Consider the following 26,420-nt stretch of genomic DNA (forward strand, 5'->3'; position numbering starts at 1 on the left):
GTCACGGGATCCTAAAGGAGTCACTTGGTCCCCTTGGGTCCTTCTGGGTCCCATTACTCTCCCAAGGCAGTATAGCCAGAAATGAGTGACCGAGAAATGTCTCCCCCACAATCTGAACCTTCCTGGCCGAATCTCTGCCCCTTTAAGGAAGCCAGGCTGGGTCAGAATAACAGAATTGGAAGGGACCTTGGCGGTCTTCTAGTCCAACCCCCTGCTCAACAGGAAACCCTAGGGCCATTTCAGGCAAATGGTTGTCCAATCTCTTCTTGAAAACCTCCAGTGTTGGAGCACCCACAACATCTGGAGGCAGTTTGTTCCACTGGTTAATTGTTCTCACTGTCAGGAAGTTTCTCCTTAGTGCCAGGTTGCTTCTCTCCTTGACTAGTTTCCACCCGTTGCTTCTTGTCCTGCCTTCGGGCGCTTTGGAGAATAGCTTGACTCCCTCTTCTTTGGAGCAACCCCTGAGATACTGGAACACTCCTATCGCTTAGCTTGCTGTATCAGATCTGGCCTGGGCACTTGAACATGCTCCTCCAGCTGGACTGGGAGGTGGGAAAAAGAAAGCCCGAAGGAGGCCCTGGCAAAGCCCCGCCCCCAGCGCTCCCGAGAAAAGTGCACGGAGGCGTCCGCGTCGTCTGAAGGGCCCTTCTCCCTCCACGCGCGAGGCGAGCCAACGGCGGTTCTCAGCCATTTGCCAGTACCGGGGCTCCCCCTGCTGGCCGCCACGCGGCATTACCGAGGCCGGCTTGCGCTCCGCTGGGGCAGCCGATGCTCCTTCGCCGAGGTCGAAGCTCTGAAGCCCCGCGAGTCAGGGGACCCGTCCCGGGTGCCGCCCTCGTGGCCCTTGCGATCCTGACTCGCTCTCCTTACCGCGGAAGGACTCTGAGGAGGAAGCCAAGGAGGGTTGCCCACACAGCGGGCTCCCTCCACGGGAAGAGAGTCTGGCCGTTCCTGGCAGGAGCACCTGTGCCCAGCTGGTGCTGCAGCTCTGCCAGACCTCTCTCTCTCTCTCTCTCACACACACACACACACACACACGCACACACACCCCAGAATTGCCAACTGCCTCAGAGCCCACAGAGGTGGCAGCAGCTGCTGCTCCGCCTGCCAGGGCAGTGTGGGGTGCCCTCCGTGGGGAGAGGAAGGCAGCGGCCCAGCCTTCAAGAGCTCCTGGCTGGCCCTGGGTGGTTGAGGAGCTTCTGGTCTGGCAGAGGGACTCGAGGGGCTTTAAAAATCCCAAAAAAGACGGCGGGAAAGATTTTCGTAACCCTGGCAATAAAACTAGAGGGACATGTTGACAGAATCACCCGACACTGACCTCTTCTTGACGAAGACTGGAAAGCTAAGGATGTCTCCTTACGCAACAAATATTAAATAGCAAATAAAAGTTTAGTTCCATAATTTACTAGAAGAATAATTTCTATAGCCAGCAGCTGAGGGTTTTCTTCACTCCTGCCCAGTGGTGGGATTCAAAGAGGTGAGCAACCGGTTCTCTGCGTGGATGCCGCTTCCAGAAGTCCATTCTGGGCCTGGGCAACCAAAAATTAGCTACCGGTTCTGCCGAACTGGTGCGAACCGGCTGAATCCCACCGCTGCTCCTTCCCCTTCGGCTTCTCTTTGGAATGGCTGTTCTCCCCCTGGACTCCCTGCCCCCCCCGCCCCCTCTGCTCAGCCCATCCGGCCCTTTTCTCCCAGCCTCTGGACCGGCCCCAACACATGTGCTGTCTGTCACGGCCGGCCAGCCGAGGCTATTTTAGCTCCCGTCCCAGGCTGAGCCGCCTCAGCCCCCTTGGAGAGGAGGAAAGCAGCAGGGGCTCCAGCAACGGCTGACCAGGCGCCCCCCCAAGATGGTCCCCCTCTTCTGGCTCAGCTCTTGCCTCCTGGCCACCTTCGCAGCTCAGGTAAGCCAGGCGGGGTGGGGCTGAGGTCCTTCCTTGCTGGGGCTCAATGTGTGTGGCTTCTTTTGGGGCCCTGCAGCCCCACCCCCTTCCCAGGAGACCCCAGTCATGGAGGTGGGCTTCAGGGCCCCTCTTAAGAGGAAGGAAGGAAGGAAGGAAGGAAGGAAGGAAGGAAGGAAGGAAGGAAGGAAGGAAGGAAGGAAGGAAGGAAGGAAGGAAGGTGGCTCTCCCAGCCGTTAGAAGGGATCCAGCCAAGGATCTGCTGGTGGAGGCCAGAGGGGCTTCCAGCGGAGAGTCTGCAGTTCCTCCCACTCTAATTCAAAATCCATTGTTGGGGAGGGGGGCAGCTCCTAGCAGCGGCTGGAGCATTTTCTTCTGCTGTGGGAAGGGAATCCTCAGCAGCTCCTGCTTTGGACTACAGAGACCATGCTGCAGGACTTGCGATGGTGACCAGCCTTGGTGCCCCCCCTCCTTAAATTGTTTGGAGAGAGTCTTGGCGTCCCCTCAGGCTCTTGGGCCTGATCTGTGGGGAGAAGCCGCCACAGGAGGAGCGGGGCAACTGCCCCTTGCCAGGGTCCTGCCCGGCCCGCAGGGGCTCCTCCCGGCCTTGTGACCGAGAGGCAACATCTGCGCTGGGCCAGGAGGCCAGTCTTGCAAAAGGCCTTTGCATTCGCCTACCAGATCTGGCCCATGTCAGAAGGGCTTTCCGTGAACCTTGGTTTAAAGTCTGGAAAGGGGGCCAACCCCAGGGGCCCTGGGTCCCTCCCCCAGGCCGGAAACCTGGAAGGTAGCGAAATCCAGCAGCCACAGGTTTCAGCCCATCCAGTTTTTCTGGCTTCTGGGTACCACACGGAGGGCTCCCCACCCCACTGTGCCTGTCTGCCTTGGGGGCAAAGAGGCTTTGAAAATGAGAGGGAACCCAACTCTGCACAAAAGCCCCACGAGTTTCTCTTCCCCAGCCCTCCTCTGCGGGGTGAGGATGCTGCTCCGTCAGAGGTGGAGACGGGGCAAAATGCCTGGCGTTTTCCTAGCTAGGCAGCCCTTTGGCTCTTTGCCCAGGGAGGGAAGGAGGCGCCCCCATCGCCTCTGCCAGCTGCCCCAAGACAACACAAGCCTGGAATGTCGGGCGGGGGGGGGGGAGGGCAGCTGGGAGTGGAAGAATGTGAGCCCTCGGCTGGGGGTGGGTGGGGAGTGGGCTGCATGTGGCTTGCATTAGATCTGCTTTGCTGTGAAGTTTAACTGAAGGGGGAAATTGCAGGGAGGGGCCAAGGAAGGGCACAGTTCATCTCCCCTCCTCCAAATTCTTCTCTGCCCCCAGAGGCTTAAACTGAGCCTCTGGCTGAGCTTGGCCAGTCCTGTGGCTGGTAGAACCCCCCCCCCATTTGAAACTAACCCACCTCTGTGCAAGTTGGCAAGAAACCCCCCCCCACCTCTAAATCAATGTTTTCTGGGGGGGACTTAATCTGCTGACTTGCACTTCCCGTCAACTCAGCAGCTCCAGCCCCTCAGAAGGGCGCCAGGTTGGGGAAGCTGCCTGCCACGCCCAGCAGGAGAGGGCAAGCGGGGAGGCGGCATTCTTCCACCAGCGGCTTCTGCATTTGTTTAGCCACCTGCTGGAGCGGAATTCAGAGCTGGCCGAGGCCGGGAGAAGGGAGGGTCCCTCTGAGTAGCCCCAGGGTGGGAGCCTGCAAAGCATCTCTTTTCAGCCAAGGGATCCGCCTGCCGGGCTTGGCCAAGCTCCCGTGCGGAGAGAAGGATCAGCCGATCCGCACAGGGCATTGCCTGGGCCCTGGAGTGGCCGGGATCCAAGATCCGGAGGGCCGTTGACACCAGCACAGGCCCCTCCAAGCGGGAAACTCTTCACGGCCGTCTTTGGAGGACATCCCCATGAGCCCCCCGGCCACTCCCCAAGTTAGGGGTCGGCAAGAAGAGACTCTCCTTGGCTGCAGCCTCCGCCCCACGAAATGGGATGAAATCAGATTTTTCCCATGTCTGCTTTAGGCAGCCTCTTGAAAGTCTCATGATATTGAGGAATGTTTTAGAGTTAATGCTTCGGTCAGGCTTCCAAAATTATTGCAATGGCTTTTAATTAAAATTGGCTTATAGGCCATGTTTCACAAACCTATTTTGGGCAGGAAGTAGCCCTGGTATGACCAGGATCTTGAAACGAATAAAGACTCCGAGCCCGGCTGCGGTCGGAGAGTCCCCGAGAGTCTGGAGCGTCATGTGGGAAAGGGCCAGAGGCCGAATTCTCCCAAAAGAAAGTCAGGGAAGGAATGCCGGAAGTCCCAGCCACTCCCTTGGCTGAGAAATCCCACGCAAGGCAGGGCTGGTGGGGAGGAAAGAGGAGCAGCCATAGGCTCCCTGCCCCCGGTGGGCTTCCTGGCTGGACCCCCCCCCAGCCTCTGAAGGGGGGCTGAGAATGCCTCATCCTGAAGCAACGTTGTCTCTGCCAAAATTGCAATGTTTCCTTCCCCAAATGCTGCTTTTCTGTGCCTAACAAGAGTAAAGTGTATTTCCCCAGACAGGGGAAGAAAGCCGGACCCCCATCAGGGACTCTCTGGGTCTTCCGGGCTGTGCATCACTCTTAACTTGCCGGAGCGCTCGCCTCCTTAAAGAAGGGACACGCATAACCCTCCAGCCTTTAGGAATGAGTTCTTCCCCAGGGAAACGTGGCCTCCTTCCCGGTCTGAGCAGCTGCTGGCCAAATGTGCTGCATGTGGGGATTAATCCCTGCAGTGGGGCAGAGGGTGGGGGGTGACAGAGCAGCAACAGAAAAAAGTCAGAGGGACTCTGGCAGCAGCTGTCCAAAGGCATCAACATCCTTTTGTTAATCAAATATGTTGGGAGGACATGAGGTCTCTGGTTTCTTCTGATTTTATGCCAAGGCAGGCTGACCCAGCCCTCCTCCTTCCCCGTTCCCACACAAATAACACACATAAGAATCAGGAAGTACTTCAATGTTACTGCCCTGGCCGCCATCTTGACTTTTTTGACTGCCTGGCCTTTTCTTCTTCCCAGCAGGACGCCTGTGGTGCCAGAGGCCTGGCCTCTCGCAGGCATCCGGTTCCCCAGCTGCAGCCACGGGAGAAGGCCGCTCTGAGGAGGGTCAAGCGGGCCTGGGTCATCCCCCCCATCAGCCTACCTGAGAACTACCGGCGGCTGCCCCACCTTCTGGTCCAGGTGGGCACGAGAGAGACGGGCAGCTGAGTTTGAGGAGGGAAGGAGGTTCGGGACCAGCGGAAAAAAGCTCAGCTCTTCTTTTGCTGCTGTGCCACGGAGGAGGGAGTGGCTGGACAGCCACTGTTCGGTCCAGCTCTGAGCCCCACCCTGGCCACTGCCCTCACCGGCTGCATGGCAAGGCCAGGGACTCAGTCCCCCGCGGCCGGACTTACTCCCGCTCTAGAGGCAAAGCAGACGGAGGAAAAGGCAAGCTTAGAGGCAGCACAAATGCAATCACTGAATTGGCGCCCTTTTGCACGCTTTGGGGATTAGCACCTTGAGGGATGGGTGTTCACAACCCATATGATGGTCAGGGGTTATGGGTCTGCTGCTACCTATGCCTCATGATGTTTGAGTCCACATTTCCAGGGGATCCCACTCCCCATCGAACTCTAGAAGGGAGTCCTAATTGCCCCGTTAGGCCTTCTTCGGCATGCCACATGTTCATTCTTGACCTCTGTAGGAACAGCTGGGAAAACTGGCTGAAAATGCAGCCAGAGTCGTCCCTGGACAATAGTCCGACTCAGGAGCTTCTGCTGTCCAAAGCCTGGTGGGATTTTGACCTCATTCACCTTCACATGTGGGGGGTGGGGTGAGAGGGAAAGAGCTTCGGGGAGGCCTTCTCACCCCCCAGTCTGCCTCCCTCTCTGCAGATTAAGTCAGACAAGCAGCAGCCAGGGGTGGTGGTCTACAGCATTAAGGGCCCTGGGGTTGATGAAGACCCCAAGGATATCTTCTCCATCGATAACCGGAGTGGCAAGGTCTACCTCAACACCGTGCTGGATCGGGAAAAACATGACCGCTTTCGGGTAAGGAAGCTGCGGTTGGACTCTGATCAGCTCAGCATTCAGATGTTTGGGTCTCCCCCCCAGTTCTATCCAAAGGGTGGGGGCAGAAAGCCTTCCCACCTCCATCAAACCCTCAAGACTTTGCATCGCCTGCCCAATAAGCCCCTTAGGGGGGCAGAGGCTGCCTTCCCCGGTTGAGATGGGCCTCCTTCTGGTCTCCCCACCGCCAGCTCAAGGCTTTTGCCCTCGACCTGGGCGGGGTGCCTCTGGAAGAGCCCACCGACTTGGAGATCGTCGTACTGGACCAGAACGACAACCGGCCACTCTTCCAGCGGGACGTCTTCACAGGGCACGTGGCGGAAGGGGCCGAGCCAGGTGGGCAGTCCGGACCTTCCCCTCGGTCTGGCCAAGCATCTTCCAAGGGGCAGAACCTATCCTGCGGTACCAGCTCCCCTTTGCCCTGGCCTAGGCAGGCCCTGTCCTTGCCTTCACTTTGGGTGACCAGAACAAGGGCCCAGCCCTCGTTCAGGAATGGGATGCGTTTACTTTTCATGGTGCATCTCCATAGTTAAGTAGCCCTGAATCACCAAACCATCTATTTAATGTAATTATTTGGAGAAGTGCATGAAAGCAGCCCTGCCTTGTGCAATTTCTGGCTGCCCTTCGAAGCACTAATTATACAACAACGATAATCGTGATCATCCTGACCCCCATTCTTGGTTCTCCCACAGTTACAGCGTGACCCCTGAGCATGTGGGGCTGGGTCACGTAGCAGAGCAAACTGTGCTGTGTGCGACAATTGCGTTTCCAAAGAGGCCCCAGAAAAGTTTCAGCTGTGAGAGAAATTGCCCCAGGCTGCCTCTGAAAGTGCTCCGTGTTTCTCAGGGACGTTTGTGTTGAAGGCAGAAGCCACAGATGCCGACGACCCCGAGACAGACAACGCGGCCCTCCGCTTCTCCATCCTGGGCCCAGAAGGGGCGGGGCTGTTCACCATCCACGAGCTCTCTGGCGAAATCCAGATGGCCGGAGAAGGGCTGGACCGCGAGGTATGGACTTCTCCCTTGTGTGTCCGGATGCAGCTTCTGGCCACTAATTAAGGGACAAAGGGGCACAAAATGAAAGGAAAAGGGCCATGGGAAAGGGAGGGGGGAGAAGAGAGATCTCCTAATTACGACGCCCGTGCCTCCTTTTTAACTTATAGTATTTCAACCACTGTAGAATCTTTCAAAATTATTGTTATAAAATGTTCCCTGATTATTCTACAAAATCAAATTGTTCGCTGAGCATTATTGTTTTATCTTTAGCAACAAGACTTGGATTTATTTTATTATTAAGAACTGCACAAAATAGTATTTAAAACATCTAGTTGATGAAGCCTGAGGCATCTGTAGCCGACATTACTTTTTATTTGATCTGCAAAACTGGGTGGTCAGAAAGCGGAGCGGCTGCTTTGCCCACGAGCAAGTGCGTGGCCTGCGTGGCCTGGGGTCCCCCGCACGGCTGGCTGACAACCCAGGACATTACTGTGAGCTCCTGGAGCATTTACCGGCTTCTGGCACTCCTGTGCAGGGGATGGGCAGTTACAACCTGACACTCCAGGTGGCCGACATGGCTGGAGAAGGCCTGACCACCACAGCTACAGCGGTCATCTACGTGGACGACATCAATGATAACCCCCCTGAATTCACGTTGGATGAGGTGGGAGAGCAGCCCCTCCGCCTGGGGGGGGGAAGAGACGGTGCAGAGGCAGGGTTATCCCCACCCCCCACCCTTGCACATCTCCCCTCCTTGGGCATCCCCGTTCAAGCACTGCTGGGCAAGGTCCCTGGCACGGGAGGTGGGCCAAGAGCTTAGAGGATGAGGTTCCCGAACCCCCCTGGCATCATGGGATGGAGGGGAGGGGGCCAATCTTGGACTGTCCCACCCTCACATGTGAACGGGGTCTTGTCTTACCCTGCTACCAGAGGTTGGGCAGCGAAGGAGCAGCTCTCTGCAGAATTCCTGCTTGGCTGAGTTTCTGCTGCCCCACCTGAAACCCCTCAAGTCTGGAGTGGGTGGGTGGGTGGGTGGGTGAGCTGGCTAGGGAGTAAATCTCCTTTTCCCAGAGCTGTTAGAATCCCCTTTAGCTGCCCCACGGGAACCCCAAAGATCCCATCACTGCTGGTGGGGTCACCCTCAGCCACCCCTTTTTCTTCCCGGGCGAGGAGCAGGGTGAAAGGGGGGGCTCTTCCACGGTTTGGTCAGCCTGCCCCCCTTCTCGTGTAGTTCCACATGGAGGCCCCCGAGAACCAGCCCGGCGTGGAGGTTGGCCGGATGACGGTGCAGGACAAAGACGAGCCAGGCTCTCCCAACTGGCTGGCCAAGTTCACCATCCTGGAGGGGGACCCCAGAGGAGCTTTCTCCATCCACCCGGACCCCCTGACCAATGAGGGGGTCATCTCTCTGGCCAAGGTAAGGAAAGGCCAGGCTCTGCTCCGGCGCAGGGGCAATGTGGGCCCAGAAAAGATTCATTCTGCAGCTTTAGCTGAGCCTCTCCTCCCCTACCCCTAGCCCCCACCCCACGTGGTGGGCTGGCAGCCGTCTGAAGCTTTCTGGACAGAAGTGGAATGACAGAAGCAGAGGTGGGGGCAGAGCAAAGGCCAAGGCTCAGCCGTGGGGTGTGTGTGTGTGTGGCTGTGTGTGTGTGTGTGTGTGTGTGTCAGTAGCGGCCCAGAAGAGCTGGTGCCCCCCTCCCCATCTCTCCCCATCTCTCCCCCACTTGCCAGGCCCTGGACTACGAGGAGCAGAACCATTACGAGCTGCTGGTCTCTGTGCAGAACCAAAGCCCCCTGCACCCCTCCGCCCCCAAGGCCACCCACGCCTTGGCCACGGTGCAGCTCCAGGTGATGGATGCCAATGAGCCTCCCTTCTTCCTGGACAACCCCTGCAGGGGGAGGGTGAACGAAGGGGCAGCTGCCGGCACCGAGATCGCCCTCTTCCGGGCCAGGGACCCAGACACCCAACAGGCTCAGCAGCTCAGGTGAGCAAAATCCAAACCGGCCAGTGGAGACTCTGCACAGGTTTGGAACTCAGGGTAAAATCCAGCAAACCCAACCCCCATTTCCTTCTGGTGGTCACAATGAAGTCTCTAGTCCTCATTAACTCCATCCCTAAAAGCAAACCCTGCAAAAATCCACAGGATGGTTTCTAAGGAGTCCCTGCTGGGTTGTTGCCCGGCCTCTGAGTCAGCCCTGCACCCCACTCATTTTCCAGATGCAGCTGGGATCTCAGAGGAACCTTCCAGAGGGTCTGGCAAATTGGGGAGGGGGGCTTTCTGTTCTTTGCTCTTTGGGAAGCAAGCCCTGCACACGGGGGGTGTGCATGCATACATCCCTGAGCCCGTCTCCCCTCTCCAGGTACTTGCAGGCCTCTGAGTTGGCCAGCTGGCTGCAGGTGGACCCCGAATCGGGCCGGATGGAAGCCCACCAGAAAGTCCCCCCACGCTCAACCTTCCTGGATGGCTGGTACATCACACAGATCCTGGCGGTCGATAATGGTGAGGGGGTGAGCAGGGGAGGATGGGGAGAGAAGACGCAAAGGGGGGTTCAGAGGGCAACTCCGTCCTGATCAAAAGTTCCGCTAACCGATTTCAGAAGGAGCAGCTGAGGCTGGTCCGGACTCGGGGAGGGTCTTTGGCCAGGCCAGGACTGGGCTCCCCTTTGAGCAGCCGTTGGCCAAAGAGCAGAAACTGGGGGAAGTGCTCAGCCCACCCCAAGGTCTGCTGCGCCCACATCTGCCTCTCTCGCGCAGGGACGCCTCCACTCACGGCCACTGGGACCCTGTCCATCGAGGTGCTGGAGGTCAATGACCATGCACCCTCCCTCTTCCCCACAACGGGGTCGCTGTGCAGAGGAGGGGCTGGCTTGGTCCTGAGCGCCGCTGACGAGGACTTGGCGCCCCACGCAGGGCCCTTCCGCTTCCATCTTGGTCCCAGCAGTGCCCACAACTGGACTCTCAGCCACCCCAACGGTAATTGGGCTTCCTGGGTCCCACGTGTGATGCGGGAGGGGACCCTAACCCAGGCTTTGGGTAGGGGGCTGAACGGGACTTCCTGGTAGAGGCTCCTCCCCACAGAGCACATACTTTGGAACAGCCTCTGGTCCAGCTGGAGCCTGCCAGGCACCGGGCTGGGGGGCGTGGGGGGCGTGGGGATTCTGGCAGCCTCGACTTTGCCGGCCACCAAACTGGGTGAATACGAGGACTAAAAATCTGAAACCAGCTGAAAAGTGACCTCTTGAGCTCTTTTGCCATGGGACAGAGCCCGGCCTTTTTTTTGAGCATCGGGAAAGTCCAATTCCCAGTTACCAAAAACTTGATGCCCCCCCGCTCCCCTCACCCACTCCAGGCACCCACGTGCTACTGCAGCCTCCCGTGGACGTGGACGAGGGTCTTCACATCCTGCCCCTGCTACTCAGTGACTCTGGCATCCCACCACGGGTGCGAGAGCAGCTGCTGAACATCTCAGTCTGTGCCTGCAGTCGGTGGGGCACCTGTGGGGCTCCCGAAGCTGCCACCGTGGGGGCCATGGCAGGCCTCAGTTTGGGCGCCTTGATGACCATCCTCTGCAGTGCTGTCCTACTCCTGTGTAAGTGCCTGAATGCTGGATTGGGACCTTTGCCCAGCAGCTGAAGCGGGGTGGGGTCTGCAATCCCCAGTGGCCCAGAAAGGAAGTGGGAACAGTTGGACATCTGCCCCAAGTTCAGGGGGGGGGGTGCGTCAATGCTGGGAGGTTGGTGGATCTGTAAAGCCAATGGATGCATGTCCTATTTCTGGACCTGGGGGGGGAGGCGTGGACATTTGTCCATCACCAGGATCTCCCCTGGGCTGAAGAACTTTCCTGCTGCAAAGAAAAAGACCTTGGCACTAAGATACCCTCCTGTGTGCCCCAAGCCCCCTCCCCATTTTCCTGCAGCAATGTGTGTGGGGGGGGGAGCAGAATGTGGATTTATGTTATTTGACGGGGAGGGGGTGGGCTGCATTGGCCGGCTGCTTTTTCCCAGGCTGCCCGGGCATGGCAGGGCAGGGCATGTGTGGACAGGAAGAGCTCGCAGTGCAGAGGGCAGGTGTGGCTGGCTGCCCTGAGTGCTGGGAGGGTGGTGGGCATGGGGCCTCTGACCCGCCTTCTCTGGGCAGTGCTGGTGCTGCTGGTGGCTGGGCTGGGGTACTCTCGCCGGCAGGCGCTGCGCAAGGGGCTGCTGGGCACCTGGCAGGACGACCTGCGTGACAATGTCCTCAACTACGACGAGCAGGGGGGAGGCGAAGAGGACCAGGTGAGGCCAGTGGGGCTGCCATGGGGCCAGTTCCTTTCCCCACCTCTAAGCTATGGGGTCATGATGGCCGTGCATCCCTTCTCTGCCCGCAGGACGCCTACGATCTTTCCCAGTTGCGTGACCCCAATCTCTTTGGCCCCCCGACTCCCAGGGGGAAGCCCCTTTGGCGGAGGGATGCCTCCCATAGCGGCGCCTTGTACCAGCACCCCCAGCGATGCCCTTCCGACATCGAGGACTTCATCAACGAGGTGAAAGGTGGCAAGGAGACCGGCAGGGAGGGAGGGTGGGAGAAGAGTGAGGGGGACCCCAGCCCACCCTTTCTTAAATCTGCCTTGCAACCAGCTCAGCTGACCGAGCTGCCAGTGCTTCGTCACTGGAGGTTTTCAGAAACAGACTGGAGAATTTCGTTGATGGGGATGCTATAAGCCAGGCCTCCTGCCTTGGGCGAGGGGCTGGACTGGAAGACCTCTCAGGTCCCTTCTGCCTTCTCTGGATTACTGTGCTCATTCTTGCTCCGTCTCCTGCGTAGGGCTTGGAGGCAGCCAACAGCGACCCTAGCGTCCCCCCCTATGACACGGCCCTCATCTATGACTACGAGGGGGACTGTTCGGCCGGCGGGTCACTGAGCTCCATCCTGTCCAGCCTGGAAGACGAAGACCAAGACTATTGTTACCTCCACGAATGGGGGCCACGATTCCAGCGCCTGGCCGAGCTCTACGGCCAGTAGGGGGCAGGAGGAGCAGCAGGGCCGGACTGGACCAACCTGGCTTGGGCTGCAGCATCACCCTCCTGGCTGGCAGGCGGGGCACGTGCCCGGCTGCTTCTCCCGGCACCCCGGGGGGCAGGGCCCCCATCCAGCCACTCTCTTGCCAACTGCACCTTCGTCTCTGGCTGGAGAGTGCCCTGAAGCCGAGGGCGGGCAGTGACCCCGAGGTGCCTTTCAAGGCCTCCAGCTGAGATTCTGCTGGCACTTCCCGATTCTGCTGGCGGCTGCTGGAGGAGTTCCAGGGACCCAGGACCACCCGTGCAACCCCTTGTTTCCCCCGGGACCCCCACAGTCTCATCCAGGGGCCATGAGGGTCACTCGGCCTAAAGAAAGAGCGCAGCTGGGTGAGAAAACAGAAGAGCCATTGGGGAGAAGGAAGAACTGGCAACCTTGCAGGAGGCGAGTGGTGATGCCCCCCTCCCGGGGCACTACCTAGAGCAACAGCCACCCTCCCCCGATAGAACTGATCAGGCCCCCCCTGAAAAGCGGCTTCCGGTCAGCTGTGGGTAAACCTGGCTGTGCTCCCCCCATAACCCCAGCCCAGTGCTGCAAAGGTGCTCAGCGGATGCAGCCAGAAGAATGAGAGCTTGGAGGTCTCAGGGGGCGGGGGGGAGGACGGGGCAGGATTTGGGGGGGGGATTGACAATAAAACTCCCTAAGAAAAATGAACTACAAAGGCAGCATGCAGTTTATTGCATATCCACAAAGAAAAGGGGGGCCCTGTGACCCTGAGTCACTCTTTCCCCAAGAAAAGAGGGACACAGGCTGCCCAGTTCCTCCTGTCCCGATGACCCTGGGGCCAAAAATGTTCCCTCTGGGGCCCCGGGGCCCTCTCCTCTGGGCGCTGCCATGCCCTTAGGTCTCTGGGGTCAGTGTGCGGCCTTGCCCCCCACCACCAGTGCCCACCCCACGGCTGCCCAGCATCTTCTTGGTGGCCGTGACCAGGTGGGCGTAGCTCTCGGGGTCGTAGGGGCTGCCCCCCGTGTGGGTGGAGAGCAGCGGCAGCTGGTCCTGGCGGCGGCAGTGACGGCGGGTGGGGTGGAAGAGCGGGGGCCGGTGCAGGCTCTCCCCCTCCTGCACGGAGTCCGGCAGGGGCCTGTGGCTGGTCTCCGGGAGGAGCATCACGCTGAGCACCGAGAGGATGGCGAAGGAGGCAAAGAGCACGTGGTGCAAGAAGAACCCCCGGCTGTGCTGGATGTCCATGATCGGGGTGGCCGCCTGGCCCAGTGTGTGTGCAGCCAGGATGAGGCCCAGCCCAGCCCCCCTGCAAGGCAAAACATCCCCATTGGGGAGCAGCAAGGCCCCTGCCCTCGGGGGCCCTTTCCTCCTCGGCCCCAGCTCTGCCAGCAGCCAGCCCCTCGTGGCCCCCGGCCAGAGCCCCTGGCTTTCCACCTGGAGCCCTGAACTGGCACGAATCACCTGAGCGAAGGCAGCTGGGGGCCGACCCCAGCCTCGTCTGCTCCTGGCACAAGCGCAAGGGGTCCCCCCAGGAGCAGAGCCTTGTCTGCCCATGGATGCTGCCCCGCTGGCTGGGCTCACTGGGAGAGCCAGCTGGGAGTCGGCCCAGGGTGGCCTCTGGGCAAGGCTCCAACCTCGCTTGAAGCTGAACGCCAGGCTCCAGCCCTGCCCGTCTGCCCACACAGGACGCCTGATGCCTCCTCACCTGACCACAGTGGGCAGCACCTCGCTGGCAAAGAAGATGCTGAGGGCAGCAACAGCTTGAGATGCCAGAATGCCCAGGATGGAGAGCGCCAAGACAAGCCAGGCCATCAAATCTAGGGGGGGAAGGGGCTGCTTGAGAGGCTGGCTAAACATGCTCCTGCTGACCCTTCCCTTAGCAGGGAAATCTCCGGCCACACAAAGCTCGGTGGGTGACTCAAGCCAGCCAGCCAAGTGACTCATTCTGGAGAAGGCCAGATCTGGCGAGAGAGAAGCCCCTCGCAGGGGCCCAGCAATGCAAGAATCGGGACCCTTGAGCAGGATCGGGTCCTCTCCTACTTGCCCCCCAGCCCCCCAGCCCCTGGGTCTCCTTACACTGCATCAGGGCCAGGAGGAGCAGGGAGGAAACCCCGGTGAGGATGGTGCCAAAGAGGAGGACCGCCCGGCGGCCAAAGTGATCCACAGTCAGGCAGAGGAAGAGGATGGCCACCGCTTCGCTCCCCGCCAGCAGGAAGTAGGAGAAGTAAAAGCGGGGTGCGTACGGAGCCAAGTTGCGGGCGAAACAGTGGCGGATGCCGCTCCCAATGAACCTGGTGGGGAAGGAAGCTGAGTCCGCAGGATGTCTGACGGCCAACGGGGGTCGCTGGTGCAGGAGGCTCTGCCCAGACCCACACTTGCCCCCTCCCAGGGACGCTTACGCAGTGAAGCCGAGAATGAGGCTGTTCTTCCACACCACCCGTGTGCTGAAGATCCGGCAGACGCTGTGGTACTCGGCCCTGGGGACGTCTCCCGCCCGGCTGTCCGTCTCTGGGCACAAAGGCAGAGCTTGATCCCAGGCCCAATGGGGAGGCAGCCTGGCCACAGCCAGAATCAAGAGGGCCTCTGGTGAGCGAGGGGAGCTTCCCCGCCCCCACCTCCGATGGACTCCACTCAGGGGCTCCCAGTCTGTGGATCCAGGTATCCCCCACATGGCTGCAACCAGCAAGGCCCAGTGGCAGACCCACCTGCCAAGAAGGGCTCCCCTGTTGGGGAGTCATTTCCCAGGCTGACTCCGTTGCCCCTGGCCAGGTCCAGCAGGGCCTGCTTGCCTCTCTGCAGCTGCTGCGTGGCCAAGAGCCACCGGGCTGACTCGGGAAAGAGAGAGGGAGACCTGGGGAGGGAGAAATCGGGACTGGAGGGTCCGGCCTTTGGGGCTCGTAGCTTTGTCAGAAGTGAGTCCTCTATGCACATCCACTAAAGGAGGTGAGGCAGCAAGGAAGGAAGGAGGGAATGCCCCAAATGGGGACGGGGGGGGGGCACAGACCCTCTCAGCATCCAGAGCTAGACACCACTCACCACCAGCAAGCAGCCAGCAGAGTCAACCCCAATGTGATGGCCCCCTGGAGCAGCCGCCACTCTGCGACGGCCACGGCCAGTCCTGGCAGGATCAGCTGCCCAGCAACCCAGAAGAAGCTGGCGCTCATGGTGACCGTCAGGCGGTGGGGGGGATCGCACAACTCCAGGCCTAAGGAGAAGCAGAGGGAGTGAAGAACCCAGTCAGGGGGGCTGCTTTGGCCGAGATGAAATGCGTCGAGTCTCACTGGGGGCACCTGAGCTTCCGGCTTCAGCAACCCACAGGGAGGGAGGCCACGAAGTAGTCCAGCAACATCGGAGGGCCACCTGCTTCCCAAACGTGCCCATGGGAAGCGGGGCCTCCACCAACCCCCATGGAAGCCACTCAGAGTCCCCAGGAAGTTGCATTTCAGGGCAGCAGCTCCTGACCAGGGAAGCCCCAGAGCAGGGACTGTCCTCCTCTCGGCGGCACTGGCTGAATCCCCCTTGTTCCAAGGCCGGAGAGTCCACTGGGGGCAAAGGTGCTTTCGGCCTGGGCAGATGGGCCTAAAGCGAGGGCTATTTTGGAAGCAAGGAGGACCTGGGAGGGGCTGTCCTGCTTCTCGCCTGTCCTGGAGGGCAGTACAGCCAGTGGGCAAGAAACGACTCACGTGCCACGTAGAGGGAGAGGAAGCCCCCCGCCAGCATGGCGCCAAAGAGCATCCGCATCACAACCAGCATAAGGTAATCCACTGCCAGTGCCACACCGAAGCCCAGCGGGACGGAGAGCACCAAGGAAAGAGCAAAGGTGGTCCGACGGCCAAATCTGGAGGAGAGAGGGAGCACGGAAGGGGGGGACTGCACTGAAACAGCTCCCGTCCCAGGTCACAAGGGAGCAAAATTCAGGGCTGCAACTTGCTTGGCCTCTGTTTGAAACAGCAACACAAATGACTGCACAGCGGTTCCTGAAGGCCAACCGGAGGGCTGCCCAACTCCCCCTCCTTCTGGCCCAGGGAGCCCGAGAGCGCCCCCAAACGCCAGGTTCCACAAAGTCCATTTTAGGGCAAGGCTGCAGGAGGGCAGCTCGCCCAAAGTTCATCTGATCCAATTGACAGCTCTTTCTGACAACCCGCCTCCCCACAGAAAGACAAGCCGCCGTGGGGCTCCTGAAGGCAGCTGGCAAGACTTGTCTGCATTCAGGCCCGTGGGCGGCCCCCTCCCGACTCAAGCGGCCATCCGAGGTCCAGGGTCACGACTACGGGCTAGGATTTCAGCAGAAGGAGCTTTCCCTTCCGCCAAGCGTGCCTCACCTCAGGAGTGCTGGCTAGGAGGAAATAATTGCTTTTAAGCAAACACGGGACTCGGGCGTCATTGCTGAGCTACAACGGCCCTGTGAATCATCTTATTAAGTGGGGATGAAAACAAGAAGTTCTTCCTGGAAAGTAGCCCCTCCCAGGCAGGTGCCAGCAGCTGCCTCTGCCACACGGAGACCCGCACAGACAATGATGGCAGACGGCCAAGCGGCCAGTCCTCATGGTGGGGCCGACCAGAAGATCAAAAGGCCCAGGGGCCACCTGGGGAAGTGGAGCCACCTTACCTGTCGCAGGCTGCCCCGAGCGCCGCGTAGCCCACCAGCCATCCCAGGAGGTGGGTGGTCTGTTCCAGCGGCACCTGCCACTGCTTGGCGCACACCAGGTCCCACTGCGAGGGAAGCGGCCGTCAGCAGAGAGGCAGCAGCCCAGCCGGGGCTCCCCCTCCCGCTTTCCCGCAGCTCGCCGCCGGAGACGAGCCGGGCCGGCCAGGGGTCCGCCCCGTCGGCCCGGCCCGTCGAAGGGAGCCGCGGGGCGGCGGGTGCTCCGCGCGGCAGACCCACCTGTGTGACCAGCGTGGAGCGGAGCCCGGCCGCGGGCAGCGCGTACTGCCAGCCGCGGGTGCAGGGCCCGGTGCCGTTGGGCGGGCCGGGGCCGCCTCCGGGCCGCGGATAGCGGTAGAGCAGGCAGCGGCTGCCCGGCGGCGCCGAGGCGTTGCGCAGCTCCGGGCCGCTGGCGTTGCGCAGGGCGGCGGGGAGCAGCGCGGGGTCCGGACGGCAGCGGTGCGGCGGGACGGCGGCCAGGAGCAGCCCCGCGGCCAGCCCCAGCGCCAGACCCGCGTTAGGCAGCCCCGAGGCGGCCGCCAGGAAGCGCGACCGCCGCCCGAAGCCGCCCAGCTGGCGCGGCCGCCGCCCCTCCGAGTCCATGCGTTCCCGGCACCGGAGACGGCCGGCCGGCGGCGGGCGGGGCGCGACGGGGCGGGCCGTCGGGGAAGGGGCTGCTCGCCGCTCCTTTCCCCGGAGCCGAGCGAAGCCGGCGGGGCGGCAGGGCGCTCTGTACTTGCTCAGAAGCCCTCCCGTTCCCCACCGCCCAGGCTCGAGCCCCGAGGTGCCGGAGGCCGGGTCGTCCGCCGCTCCGGATGGGCCCCGCCGTGGACGGGAGGCTGCTGCTCCTGCAATGGCAGAGTGGCCCGGCTGGCCGCTGGGGGGGAGGGGGGCAGGCGCGAGGAGCTGCCGAGCGGGGCCCTGGGGCTGGCGGAGGGGCCGGGCCTTTCCTGCGCAGGGAGCGGCTGGCGAGCGGAGCAAAATCTGCCCAGTCCAGTTGGGCGACTTCCCTGCCCGACTCCCCCCCCCCCTTAGGCTGTTCTCCACCTCCGTCCGAGGCTGCTCTGTTTGTCTTCGCCTCTTGCAACAAGTGGCCGCTTCCCTTCCCGGGTTGCGTTCCAGCAAGTTGTGCAAAAATACTGGCTCGGGGAGGGGGCAGTTTTGTTGGATTGCCCCGTTTGGAAAAGAATTTTATCATGCGACATCACGCCAACCTTTTATTTCGTTTCCCCGTCCTCTATTTTTTTTAAAAAAATACATCTGCACACTTCGCGGCTTGTGTGTGCAACAGTTTGTCCAGGGAGAGCAGCGGTGCGTCGGCGCAACTCGCCGAGCCACAAAGGAAGTCGCGGTTCAAAGCAGCCAGGCTAACAGGCTGCACAAATATCCGCGTGGTGCTTAACGGACCCTATGAAAAGTAGATTGCGTGACCTCCAGATCACAATCTTGCGGATGCGACTCTGCCGGTCGGGACAGCAGCTTTCCCCAGCGGCGGTGTGTGTGACTTCTCGGCCTTCCGGATTAGAAGTTTAGAAAAAAGGGATGAGCTGCAATGTGCGCCTCTCTCCGTATTTGAAAATGTAGGGGACGCGGAAGCACCGAGCTCTGTCTTGCGAACACGTGTCGGCTTTGAGACGCTTTGGGCTGAAACATTTGGGGAAAGGGCAGAAATCCAGAATTTAGGCAGTTCGGATCTCAGCCTTGGCTCCTTCCGTGCCTCCGATAATAGAGGTGGCCAAAAGAAGTTGGGAGACTCCAGGATTGATCTGGAAAAATAATCTGGGGCCGGAAACGAGGAAAAAATTTGAAAGGGGGTTCTGTGTGAAGATTTTATCAAATTTCGAGAACCCGCAAAGCCCCGGTTGCCCCACTTCGAAGCCAAGGTGAGCTTTTGCCGCGATGTGTGAGGATGTGTGAAGAAGAAAGCCAGGTTCGTGTCTGGAAGGAAAGTTTCAGGAACCGTCTGGCTTGAGTATTAGTTGGAGAAGGTGCAGAGGCAGCAGCATTCATGGGCTTCGGTTGGCTACACCAAGGGTTGCCTTTTACCACGTGTGTTAATCGGAAAAGGAACTACCAGGCCTACTATCCGATTTCCTGCCATGTAGGGCACACACCAGCGGGTAACTTTATATTTCTCTTCAGCCCGATAATGGCCAACATCCGCCCCGCTTAGCAAAGTCTGGGACTGGCCTGCGGTGGAAGATGCATCAAACCTTCGGCTTCCTCTCTGTAGAAAGGCTTCTGCAGGAAAACTCTGCTGGGGAATGTCCAAGGCCCACAGCCTGAACCACCGAGAGAGAGGAGGAGAGCCCGTTCGGAAACACTTTGAGAAGCAGCGAAAATCAAAAACCCCATAGCACACATCCTTTTTTTAAAAAAAATTTTTTATTTATGAACATTATCTCTTGAAGGACAACAGCATCTCTGCACTTCTCTCTGTACATGCAACTGTGGAAAATACCACCTGTATTTACTTTGTCTCTTTCTGCAGGAAGTTGTACGGCTAAAGGGCAGTTTCACGGTGCCCTCGGCAGCACCGGCACCGACAAACTATATGTACACCAACTACATTGGTAAAAAATAAAAAATAAAAAAATACATGATTACATTACAAACAATGCACCCTGCTGCTGTTTAACTCCACATTCTATGCAAGTTGCACGAATACAAATAAAAGGGTGTGTGGATTAACCTGTGAGAATTATTTACACGTATATATACAATTGTCTGGCAGAAGATTTAACAAGAAGGGCTATTTACACGGGTGTCCAAATCAACAGAATGCACAGTATCACCCAGGGCTGTTACGCTCCTGCTATGATTCAGGCTTTGGGGGAGGGTGGAGAGGGGATTCCCATCGGGATCGAGAAGAAAAGAGAGAGACAGCGGGATCCCTGTAGCTTCAGAGGTGGAACACGGGGACAGGTGCCGAGTAGTGGGAAGTAGCTAAACCACAAGTTTCCCCATAATTGATGGAAGGTTTTGCAACTGTCCCGTGCAGCATGATGGGAAAAGGCTTCCGGAGGACTCAGATCCTTCCCGCAGAAGCCGCACAGGGGCTCATCAGCCACCAGCAGATGTTGGAGGTGGCCAAGACGAGCACCTTCAAGTGCTGCCAACCCCACTCAAAAACACTTTGCTGGTGGGGAGCATTCACACTTCTCTGGTTGAACAAAGTGGGAGAACCACATTTTCAAGCAGAATTTGGCTCCGTCCATATGCACAGAGGTGATGGAAACCGCCCCCCCCCCTGAAACCCAAAGCCCAGTCCACGAAGGCTCTGCTGGCACCCACCAATGAAGAAGCTCTACAGTTTCAGGCAGGGTGGCTTCCCTGTTTCTTCTGCGTTCCAAAAGAAACTTTTCCTGGCACCGGATGCTAAGAGCCAAAGGCTTCTTAGGTGTCCTCCCCGCCATCCCCCCCACGCACTCGGTGGAGTTTCATAGGCACGAACCTGCCAGCCAGCCATCCAGGCCAGGCAGGAGAGGCACCGTGCAGCAGCTGGGTCGGAACAGGCTGAAAAGACCCTCCCTCCTGGTGGCTCAGCCTTGAGGGGAGGCCCTGGGGAAACGGCGGCCCTGCTGCCCTTTCCAGAAGTTGCCCGCGTGTCCTGGCTCTCGTGGCAAATTGCCAACTGCCCACCATGCAAGTCTTTTGCAACCTGCCTCAGAGGAGGACTTTGCTGGCTGAAAGCTTTGAGGGTGGGGGGGAAAGGACGCCGAGAGACGAGCCTCTGCTCAGCACGGCCTGTCAAAGCAGCCGCCCCTCCTCAGGGAGAGCAGCCGGGCCCAGGACTCCCTTCAGCCAGCTGCTGCGGGCGGGCAGGAGCCCCAGCCTGCACCTTACCACTCTCTCTCTGTCTCTGCTCCCCAATTTTCTCACGGTGGAGCAGGGAAAACCCCCCTTGCTAGCACAAGAATAGAACTGTGCCAGCCACTCATTCTGAATCCGTATGCAGGTTGCTAGAACAAGGCAGGTTCAGGAATAAACCTCCCTGTAAGCATCAGAGTGACAGGTCCACATTTGCCTCCATAAATTTACTTCTGCATTGGGGGGGAGTCCTCCAGTCTTTGCTAGCCAGCAATTCCCCAAGATTCAGGGCTGTCAGTCCACAGTCCAGATCTGGAAGCAACCGGTCCCAAAAGATTTTGATAAGCATGACGTGAGAAAGCAATCACAGAACTGAGCCTTCCTAGACCACAAAACCAGGAAAATACTCTCGGCAAAAGCTTTGGGGAACAGGAGGCTCCCTTTTCACCCAGCCACCTCCTTGCCTGTCCCAGGGACTCTCAAAAACAAGCCCTGAGAGCTGTTCAGAGGAGGGCTGAGCCAAGCACGTGCTGCTCCGAACTTCCTGGTTACAAAATTCTACTCGACAATCCACAATTTGGAAGCGGGGCCAAGTTGGGCCAGAAACCCCAAGGCTCTCCTGGCCGGCCTTGCAGACACCGTCTCTACTGCAAGCGGCCTGACCGTCCTGGCCTCTCTTGCACCCCCCTGCCCTGAGGTCCTGCCCCATGAAAGGTCTGCTTCTGCCCTCGCGTGCCAAGAGCAGCCGCCAGCTTCTCAGGCTCCAAAGGGGAGCACGACGCTCTTTCAAGATCAGTCTGTGCCAAAATGTCAAGCCTTGCCCAGAGAAGCCCAGGGCACGGCTCAGCTGAGCCCTGGCGAGGGAGGGAGGGAGGCAAGGATGAGCCCAGGGCCGGCCGGCCGGCCTGCCTGCCTGCCTGCTGCACGGGGCGGAAGGAGCCGCCGGGCCCCTGGGTCAGAGAGAAGGAGGGGTGCTGCCTTGGGGGAACTATACATACAAAGATCATTTTAATTAATTAATTTATTTCTTTACACATGACTGAAAGTGATGTTACAGTACATAAGTTATTTACAACTGTGCAGTAATGTGTTGCAAAATAAATTATCTAGAAGGCAGCAAAAAGTACATTGTTAATGTATATAAAACTGTACAGCTTTTAAGGGATACAATTTCTTTTTATATGAGTATTGGCTCTTGTAGTGTTTTATCTTTTTCTTTTTTCAAGTTATGGTCTCAGAAAGAGAAACAAAATGCCCAAGATTAAAGGAAAATATATATTTATATATATATATTTAAATATATATATATATATAAACCACATGGATTTTACTCCACTTCAAAACAGAATTGCACAGTCCTCGCTCTGCGCCACTTACGTCTCTGGTCTCTGTGCCGAGGCGCCTCCCACCCCAGGCTGGGTCGCTTGAAAGGGGCCCCAGATTGCTGGTCCAGTGGGGCGACTCTGTGCACCACCGCCAGAGTGCAGCTCGGTGTCTTCCTGGTGCCCGGCTGCAACAAGAACCAAAGGGACTGCCTGTCTCTTCTACCCCCACCTCCCCACAAGCCCACCCCCCCCCCCACAGTTTAGCCCTGCAGGGTCTCGGAGGGATGATCCACCCACAGGCAAATGGAAGAATCAAAGCACTCCAAACGGCAGAAATTGTGAGTGCACCAAAGGCTGTGGCGACTTCGAATCTTGGCGGCCGCTACAGCTCCCCCACCGGAGAGGGGGCCCTGGCAGTCTTCCGGCACCCGCCGAGTCCCTCCTCCTTCCACCAGTCCTGAACCTGCCGCCGTCTGCAGGCTGCTCCTGCCAGAGAGTGGCGGGGAAGGAGCCACGCCTCCCCTTCCTCTGCTCCTGCAGCCGGGGCTCCTGGGGCTCCGTGAAGAAAGGGCCACGGATGGTTTTGCCACAGATGTTCTGCTTCCTCCTCGTCTGACTAGGGATTCATCAGCAAGCGGTTGTGTCTGTGTGTGTGTGTCTGTGTGCGTGTGTGTGTGAACACCTACACCCATCCTGGAGAGGGGAGTTAGGGGGGTGGGCGCCCACCCATGCCAGTTTGCAGTGAAAATGTCCGCAGGCACGGTCCTGTCATGCTGGCAAGAGCACAAAGTCATCGTTCACGTCCACCATGGGCACGTAGAAGGAGGGCACCTCGTTCACGCAGAGCGACTTGTGCCCGGCAGGGTCCAGCTCCTGCACTTTCAGCTGCCACTCCATGCGCTGCACTGCGTTCAAGGCTGCGGCTTCGTGTTGCTGGCGCATCAGCAGGCACGTCTGGATCAGAAAAGAGGAGAGCGCCCTGAGTGCGTGAAGGCCCCGGATGCCTAGAAACTCCCCCCTTTGTGGCCTCAGGGTCCCCCCTCCCCCAAAGGGGAGTCAGCAGGCAGCTATGGGGAAAGCCCCAAAGGGACGCCCTCCTCCAGCTTCTCCCCCTGGAGAAGCCGCGTCTCGACTGGGATAGGGGTGGCTGGGTGGGAAAGATTAATTCGGAGTCACGTGCATGGAGGCCAGGAGCAAAAACGGTGCCCGTTTTATCAGTGGATGCCTGAACCAACAGCTCAAATGTTTAGTCTAGAGATTAGAAGGATTTCCTGCCGGGAGGGCCGATCAAGAGAAGGGTGTGCTCTGACATTTAAAGTACTTCTTGGGCCATCAGCATTGCTTTTAATTTTTGTTAGCTTTTGGAATATTTGCTATTGTTTGTCACACAAATGAGATTCTTCGGCTTTTATTTTTAGAGCAAAGCAGATGGTTGTAAACATACAGGTAATCCTTGACTTATCACCATCCATTTAGCGATCATTAGAAATTATGACAGTGCTGAAAAAAAGTGACTCACGACCTGCCCTCAGAGTTACGACCGTTGCGGTATCCCCAGTCACGTGATCAGGATTTGGGTGCTCAGCAACTGCCATGTATTTATGATGGCTGCAGCATCCTGGGCCACGTGATGGCTTTTTGGGGTTGTGTGTGTTTATATTTATATAGCTTTTATCAAAGGCTGCTGTGATCCATCTAGGATTATCACAGGCGGCCATGTAAGTTTCCCCCCCCAACGAACGAACGAACGAATGCTGGATGGTTGATAAAGGTGCCTTACAAAGCTCTAGATACACAAGGGGATGAGGCAATTTTTTTTATCATCAGAAATGTAAATGTTCCCCGTCATTTACCCCCTAGTTTCCTTTCTGTGTATTTTAAGAAAAGCAAGTTGTGGCATGGAGCATGTGCTGCCTGCCCTGAGGCTGCCTCCATGGAGCCACCGACAGAAAAAGCGCCTCTCTGCCAGAGGGCCACAGATTGGCTGAAGGTGACGAACCTTTCGCTGGCTCCAATTTTCACAGATTTTAAAATATCACATCACTGAAACAGCTGGCCAGAGGAATCTCTTCGGAGAGTCAGGCACACAGCTGAATGATGGAAGTGTGTGGAGGAGGAGGAGGAGGAGGAGGAGGAGGAGGAGGAGGAGGAGGAGGAGGAGGAGGAGGAGGAGGAGGAGGAAGCAATTAAGAATCCCATCATCGGTCCAGGAGCAGGCCGGAGGAATGCAGCAGGTGCAGCACGAGCTGTTCTCTCCCACCACAGAGCAGGCTTACCACACAGCCCAGTCAGCCACTGGCACCACTTGCCTAGCCCTACTGGCTGCCCTGCTCACCTTCATTCGGTCATATTTGTCATCCACATCCTGCAACCACGAAATAAACTGGCGAGCATTGAAACGATCTCTGACCGATTTGTTTTCGTCTCCCTGAGAGACAAAGGATGAAGGTAAGCAGCAGAAAGAAAGACTTAAAAGTTAGTTCTCTCTCTCTCTCTCTCTCTCTCTCTCTCTCTCTCTCTCTCTCTCTCTCTCACACACACACACACACACACACACACACACACTCTTTCCTACCAAAGAGTCTCAAATAGGCAAGTCAGGGACCTTTTATTTCCGTTAGCCCTACACGTGGACTCTGGGCTACGAGCATCCTACTCCAAGGGCCCTCCCTACAACCTTTCTGAGTGAGCCCAGACCTCAGCATTTTCTCTGTGGTAGAAAATAAGGCAAATTCTTTGGGCGTGTTGTGAACTAGGCCCAGGATGAATATTAAGGATAACTAATTAGTTCCCCCTACCCGGCTTTGTCCTTGGGGACCGAGGCCTGCAATGCACCACTCAGCTGCCCACCGAAATGACAGCTTTACAGCCAGTAGGAAGAGGTGCTTCAAAGCGAATGGCCAGCAGGAGGCGCCGCTCTCCTTGTTCTGTGCAGCTGCAGCCACTCTGCCTCTCCTCTGCCGCAAAGCAGGCCGGGCCGGCTCCCTCCCTCCATCTGACTCATCCCTAAATCCCCAGCCTTTCCTTGCACAGAGCTGCAGGGTGGGGGGCAGGGAGACCTGCAGTCTGAGGTAGAGCCTGGCTCTGCACCGGTTGGATGCAGTCCTTCTGAAGCAAGGTGATCGGACAAGATGCAGTGAAGAAGGGCCAAAGGGGAATTTGGTGGTCCCAGAGAAGGGGACGTTGCAGCAGCAGCTTCCTCCTCTCACCCTTAAGCATTTCTTGGGAAAAGCCGTAAAAGAGAGCAGAGCCGCCTCCGGCCTCCTCACCCCCCCCAGTCTCCCCCAAGGAAAAGCACCCTGGTGGATGGAGCCCAACCTGGTTTTCGAGAGGCATGTTGTACACCTCTGAGTCCAAAAGCATCGTGCAGGCGCTGAAGGGCACGGCTTGATTTGCTATCGTCCTGGCTGCCCGGCAATGAACTCTCAAAATCTCCTGTTCACACGACACGATCAGCTTCTCCTGGGGAAAAGAGGACAGCATTACCAGGGGCCACAGACACACAGAGCCCCCAACCCCACCAGGCCAGCCTCGAACCCCAAGTGGTTGGTCGGTCGCAGTTACCCGCTCGATGCTGTGTTGGAGTCGCAGCTTGCCCCGGACAGCTTCCTGCTGCTTGAACAGCTCCTTCAGGGGCTCGGCCAAGGACGGGGGAGGGGCGATCTGAAAGGCAGAGAGACAGGAAGGGTTGCCGGTGGGGGTCTGGCCAGACTTCCTCCACCTGCTCCAGCAGCTCTGCCAGAGGCCGTCTTTGCACAAAGCGGAGCCCAGGGAGGGAGGGAGCTCACTCAGCCTGCCTGCCCACTTATGCTGCAGGGCGCAGCGCAACCGCTGGGCTGTCCTCCTTACCTCGGGAGCCGCTGCTTGAGAGAGAGAGAGAGAGAGAGAGAGAGAGAGAGAGAGAGAGAGAGAGAGAGAGAGAGAGAGAGAGAGAGAGAGAGAGAGAGAGAGAGAGAAGGGGGGGGAGGGAGAGAGAGAGAGAGAGAGAGAGAGAGAGAGAGAGAGAGAGAGGAGAGAGGAGAGAGAGAGAGAGAGAGAGAGAGAGCAGGCTGCTCCTAACTCACATGCCTCACTTCTGAACCCTAACCCTTCCCAGCCCTCCCCCACCCCAAAGAAGCTGGGACCTCTTTGAACTGCTCAACCTTTCCCTCCCCAGCCTCCCCCCAAGGCCACGCTCTCTGCCCCCTCGCTCACCCTGGAAAGAAGAGCAGGGCCAATGGAACAGCCATTTCCACTCGGCCACCACCCAAAAGTAGGAGTGACTCCCAATTTCAAGCTCCACGATGGGGGCCAGGAAGTGGGTGGAAGAACTGCCTCTCCTGGTTGCAAATGTCCCTGTCAGCCCTACTCCGAAACTCCTCCTGGCCTTCTCTCTCGCCAAAGGAAAAAAGATTCAAATTTAGCACCTCCCGACAAACGGATTTCTCCTGGCAGGTCCCCCTGATGTAGGACATGCTGAGAATAATGGAAGCCAACTCAAGACACGGCTCAACTCTTCACATGGCCAGAGGGCTGTTTGTATAAATGGCTTTCCCGCCGTCACATTGACACAAAGCCACAACAAGCTCCATCTGACGACAGCTGGCTTGCTGTTATTTCTGGCAATTTGTCCAATGTGGGTTTAGAATTTCCATTCTCAGTTTACCGTAATTTAATTTCCAGGCACAGTTCTCCAAACTCACCATTGCTAGCTAGTTCA

The 26,420-nt window shown here is 58.3% G+C and overlaps 3 protein-coding genes across 7 annotated transcripts in view; 1 reads left to right on the forward strand and 2 right to left on the reverse strand.

Moving 5' to 3' along the window:
• Positions 1–1,800: 1,800 nt before the first annotated feature.
• Positions 1,801–12,573, forward strand: CDH15 (cadherin 15). 2 transcript variants are annotated; one of them, XM_083370386.1, is made up of 14 exons: positions 1,801–1,901; positions 4,920–5,081; positions 5,774–5,929; positions 6,139–6,283; positions 6,794–6,954; positions 7,478–7,606; positions 8,174–8,359; positions 8,674–8,927; positions 9,304–9,443; positions 9,698–9,916; positions 10,293–10,532; positions 11,081–11,217; positions 11,310–11,465; positions 11,747–12,573. In XM_083370386.1, the coding sequence occupies exons 1-14, from the start codon at positions 1,848–1,850 to the stop codon at positions 11,942–11,944; spliced, it is 2,337 nt and encodes a 778-aa protein (XP_083226512.1). In that variant the 5' UTR covers positions 1,801–1,847; the 3' UTR covers positions 11,945–12,573. The 2 variants fall into 2 exon arrangements, with proteins under 2 accessions (XP_083226512.1, XP_083226513.1); XM_083370387.1 differs by having other exon boundaries at positions 1,814–1,901; positions 4,923–5,081.
• Positions 12,574–12,653: 80 nt separating this feature from the next.
• Positions 12,654–17,986, reverse strand: SLC22A31 (solute carrier family 22 member 31). Its single transcript, XM_083370398.1, has 9 exons — positions 16,827–17,986; positions 16,551–16,654; positions 15,625–15,779; positions 14,978–15,146; positions 14,647–14,792; positions 14,341–14,449; positions 14,018–14,232; positions 13,647–13,758; positions 12,654–13,247 (listed from the first exon to the last, which is right to left on the reverse strand). Exons 1-9 carry the CDS (start codon positions 17,187–17,189, stop codon positions 12,839–12,841), a joined length of 1,782 nt encoding a protein of 593 aa, XP_083226524.1. The 5' UTR covers positions 17,190–17,986; the 3' UTR covers positions 12,654–12,838.
• Positions 17,987–18,952: 966 nt separating this feature from the next.
• Positions 18,953–26,420, reverse strand: part of ANKRD11 (ankyrin repeat domain containing 11) — a 99,066-nt gene continuing 91,598 nt past the window's right edge. The window contains exons 9-13 of one of the 4 annotated variants that reach the window (XR_014493397.1): positions 25,286–25,384; positions 25,040–25,183; positions 24,057–24,149; positions 22,019–22,675; positions 18,953–21,906 (exon numbers count right to left, since the gene is read on the reverse strand). Coding sequence is in view for 2 of the 4 variants with exons in the window: in XM_083370383.1 (XP_083226509.1) it covers positions 22,490–22,675; positions 24,057–24,149; positions 25,040–25,183; positions 25,286–25,384 (522 nt within the window). In the remaining 2 variants the exon portion in view is untranslated. Of the gene's footprint in view, positions 22,676–24,056; positions 24,150–25,039; positions 25,184–25,285; positions 25,385–26,420 lie in introns of all 4 variants that reach the window. The other 3 variants (XR_014493398.1, XM_083370383.1, XM_083370384.1) reach the window with 3 other exon arrangements.

This window comes from Vipera ursinii (assembly GCF_947247035.1).
Source record: "Vipera ursinii genome assembly, chromosome: 10".
Taxonomy (NCBI): Eukaryota; Metazoa; Chordata; class Lepidosauria; order Squamata; family Viperidae; genus Vipera; species Vipera ursinii.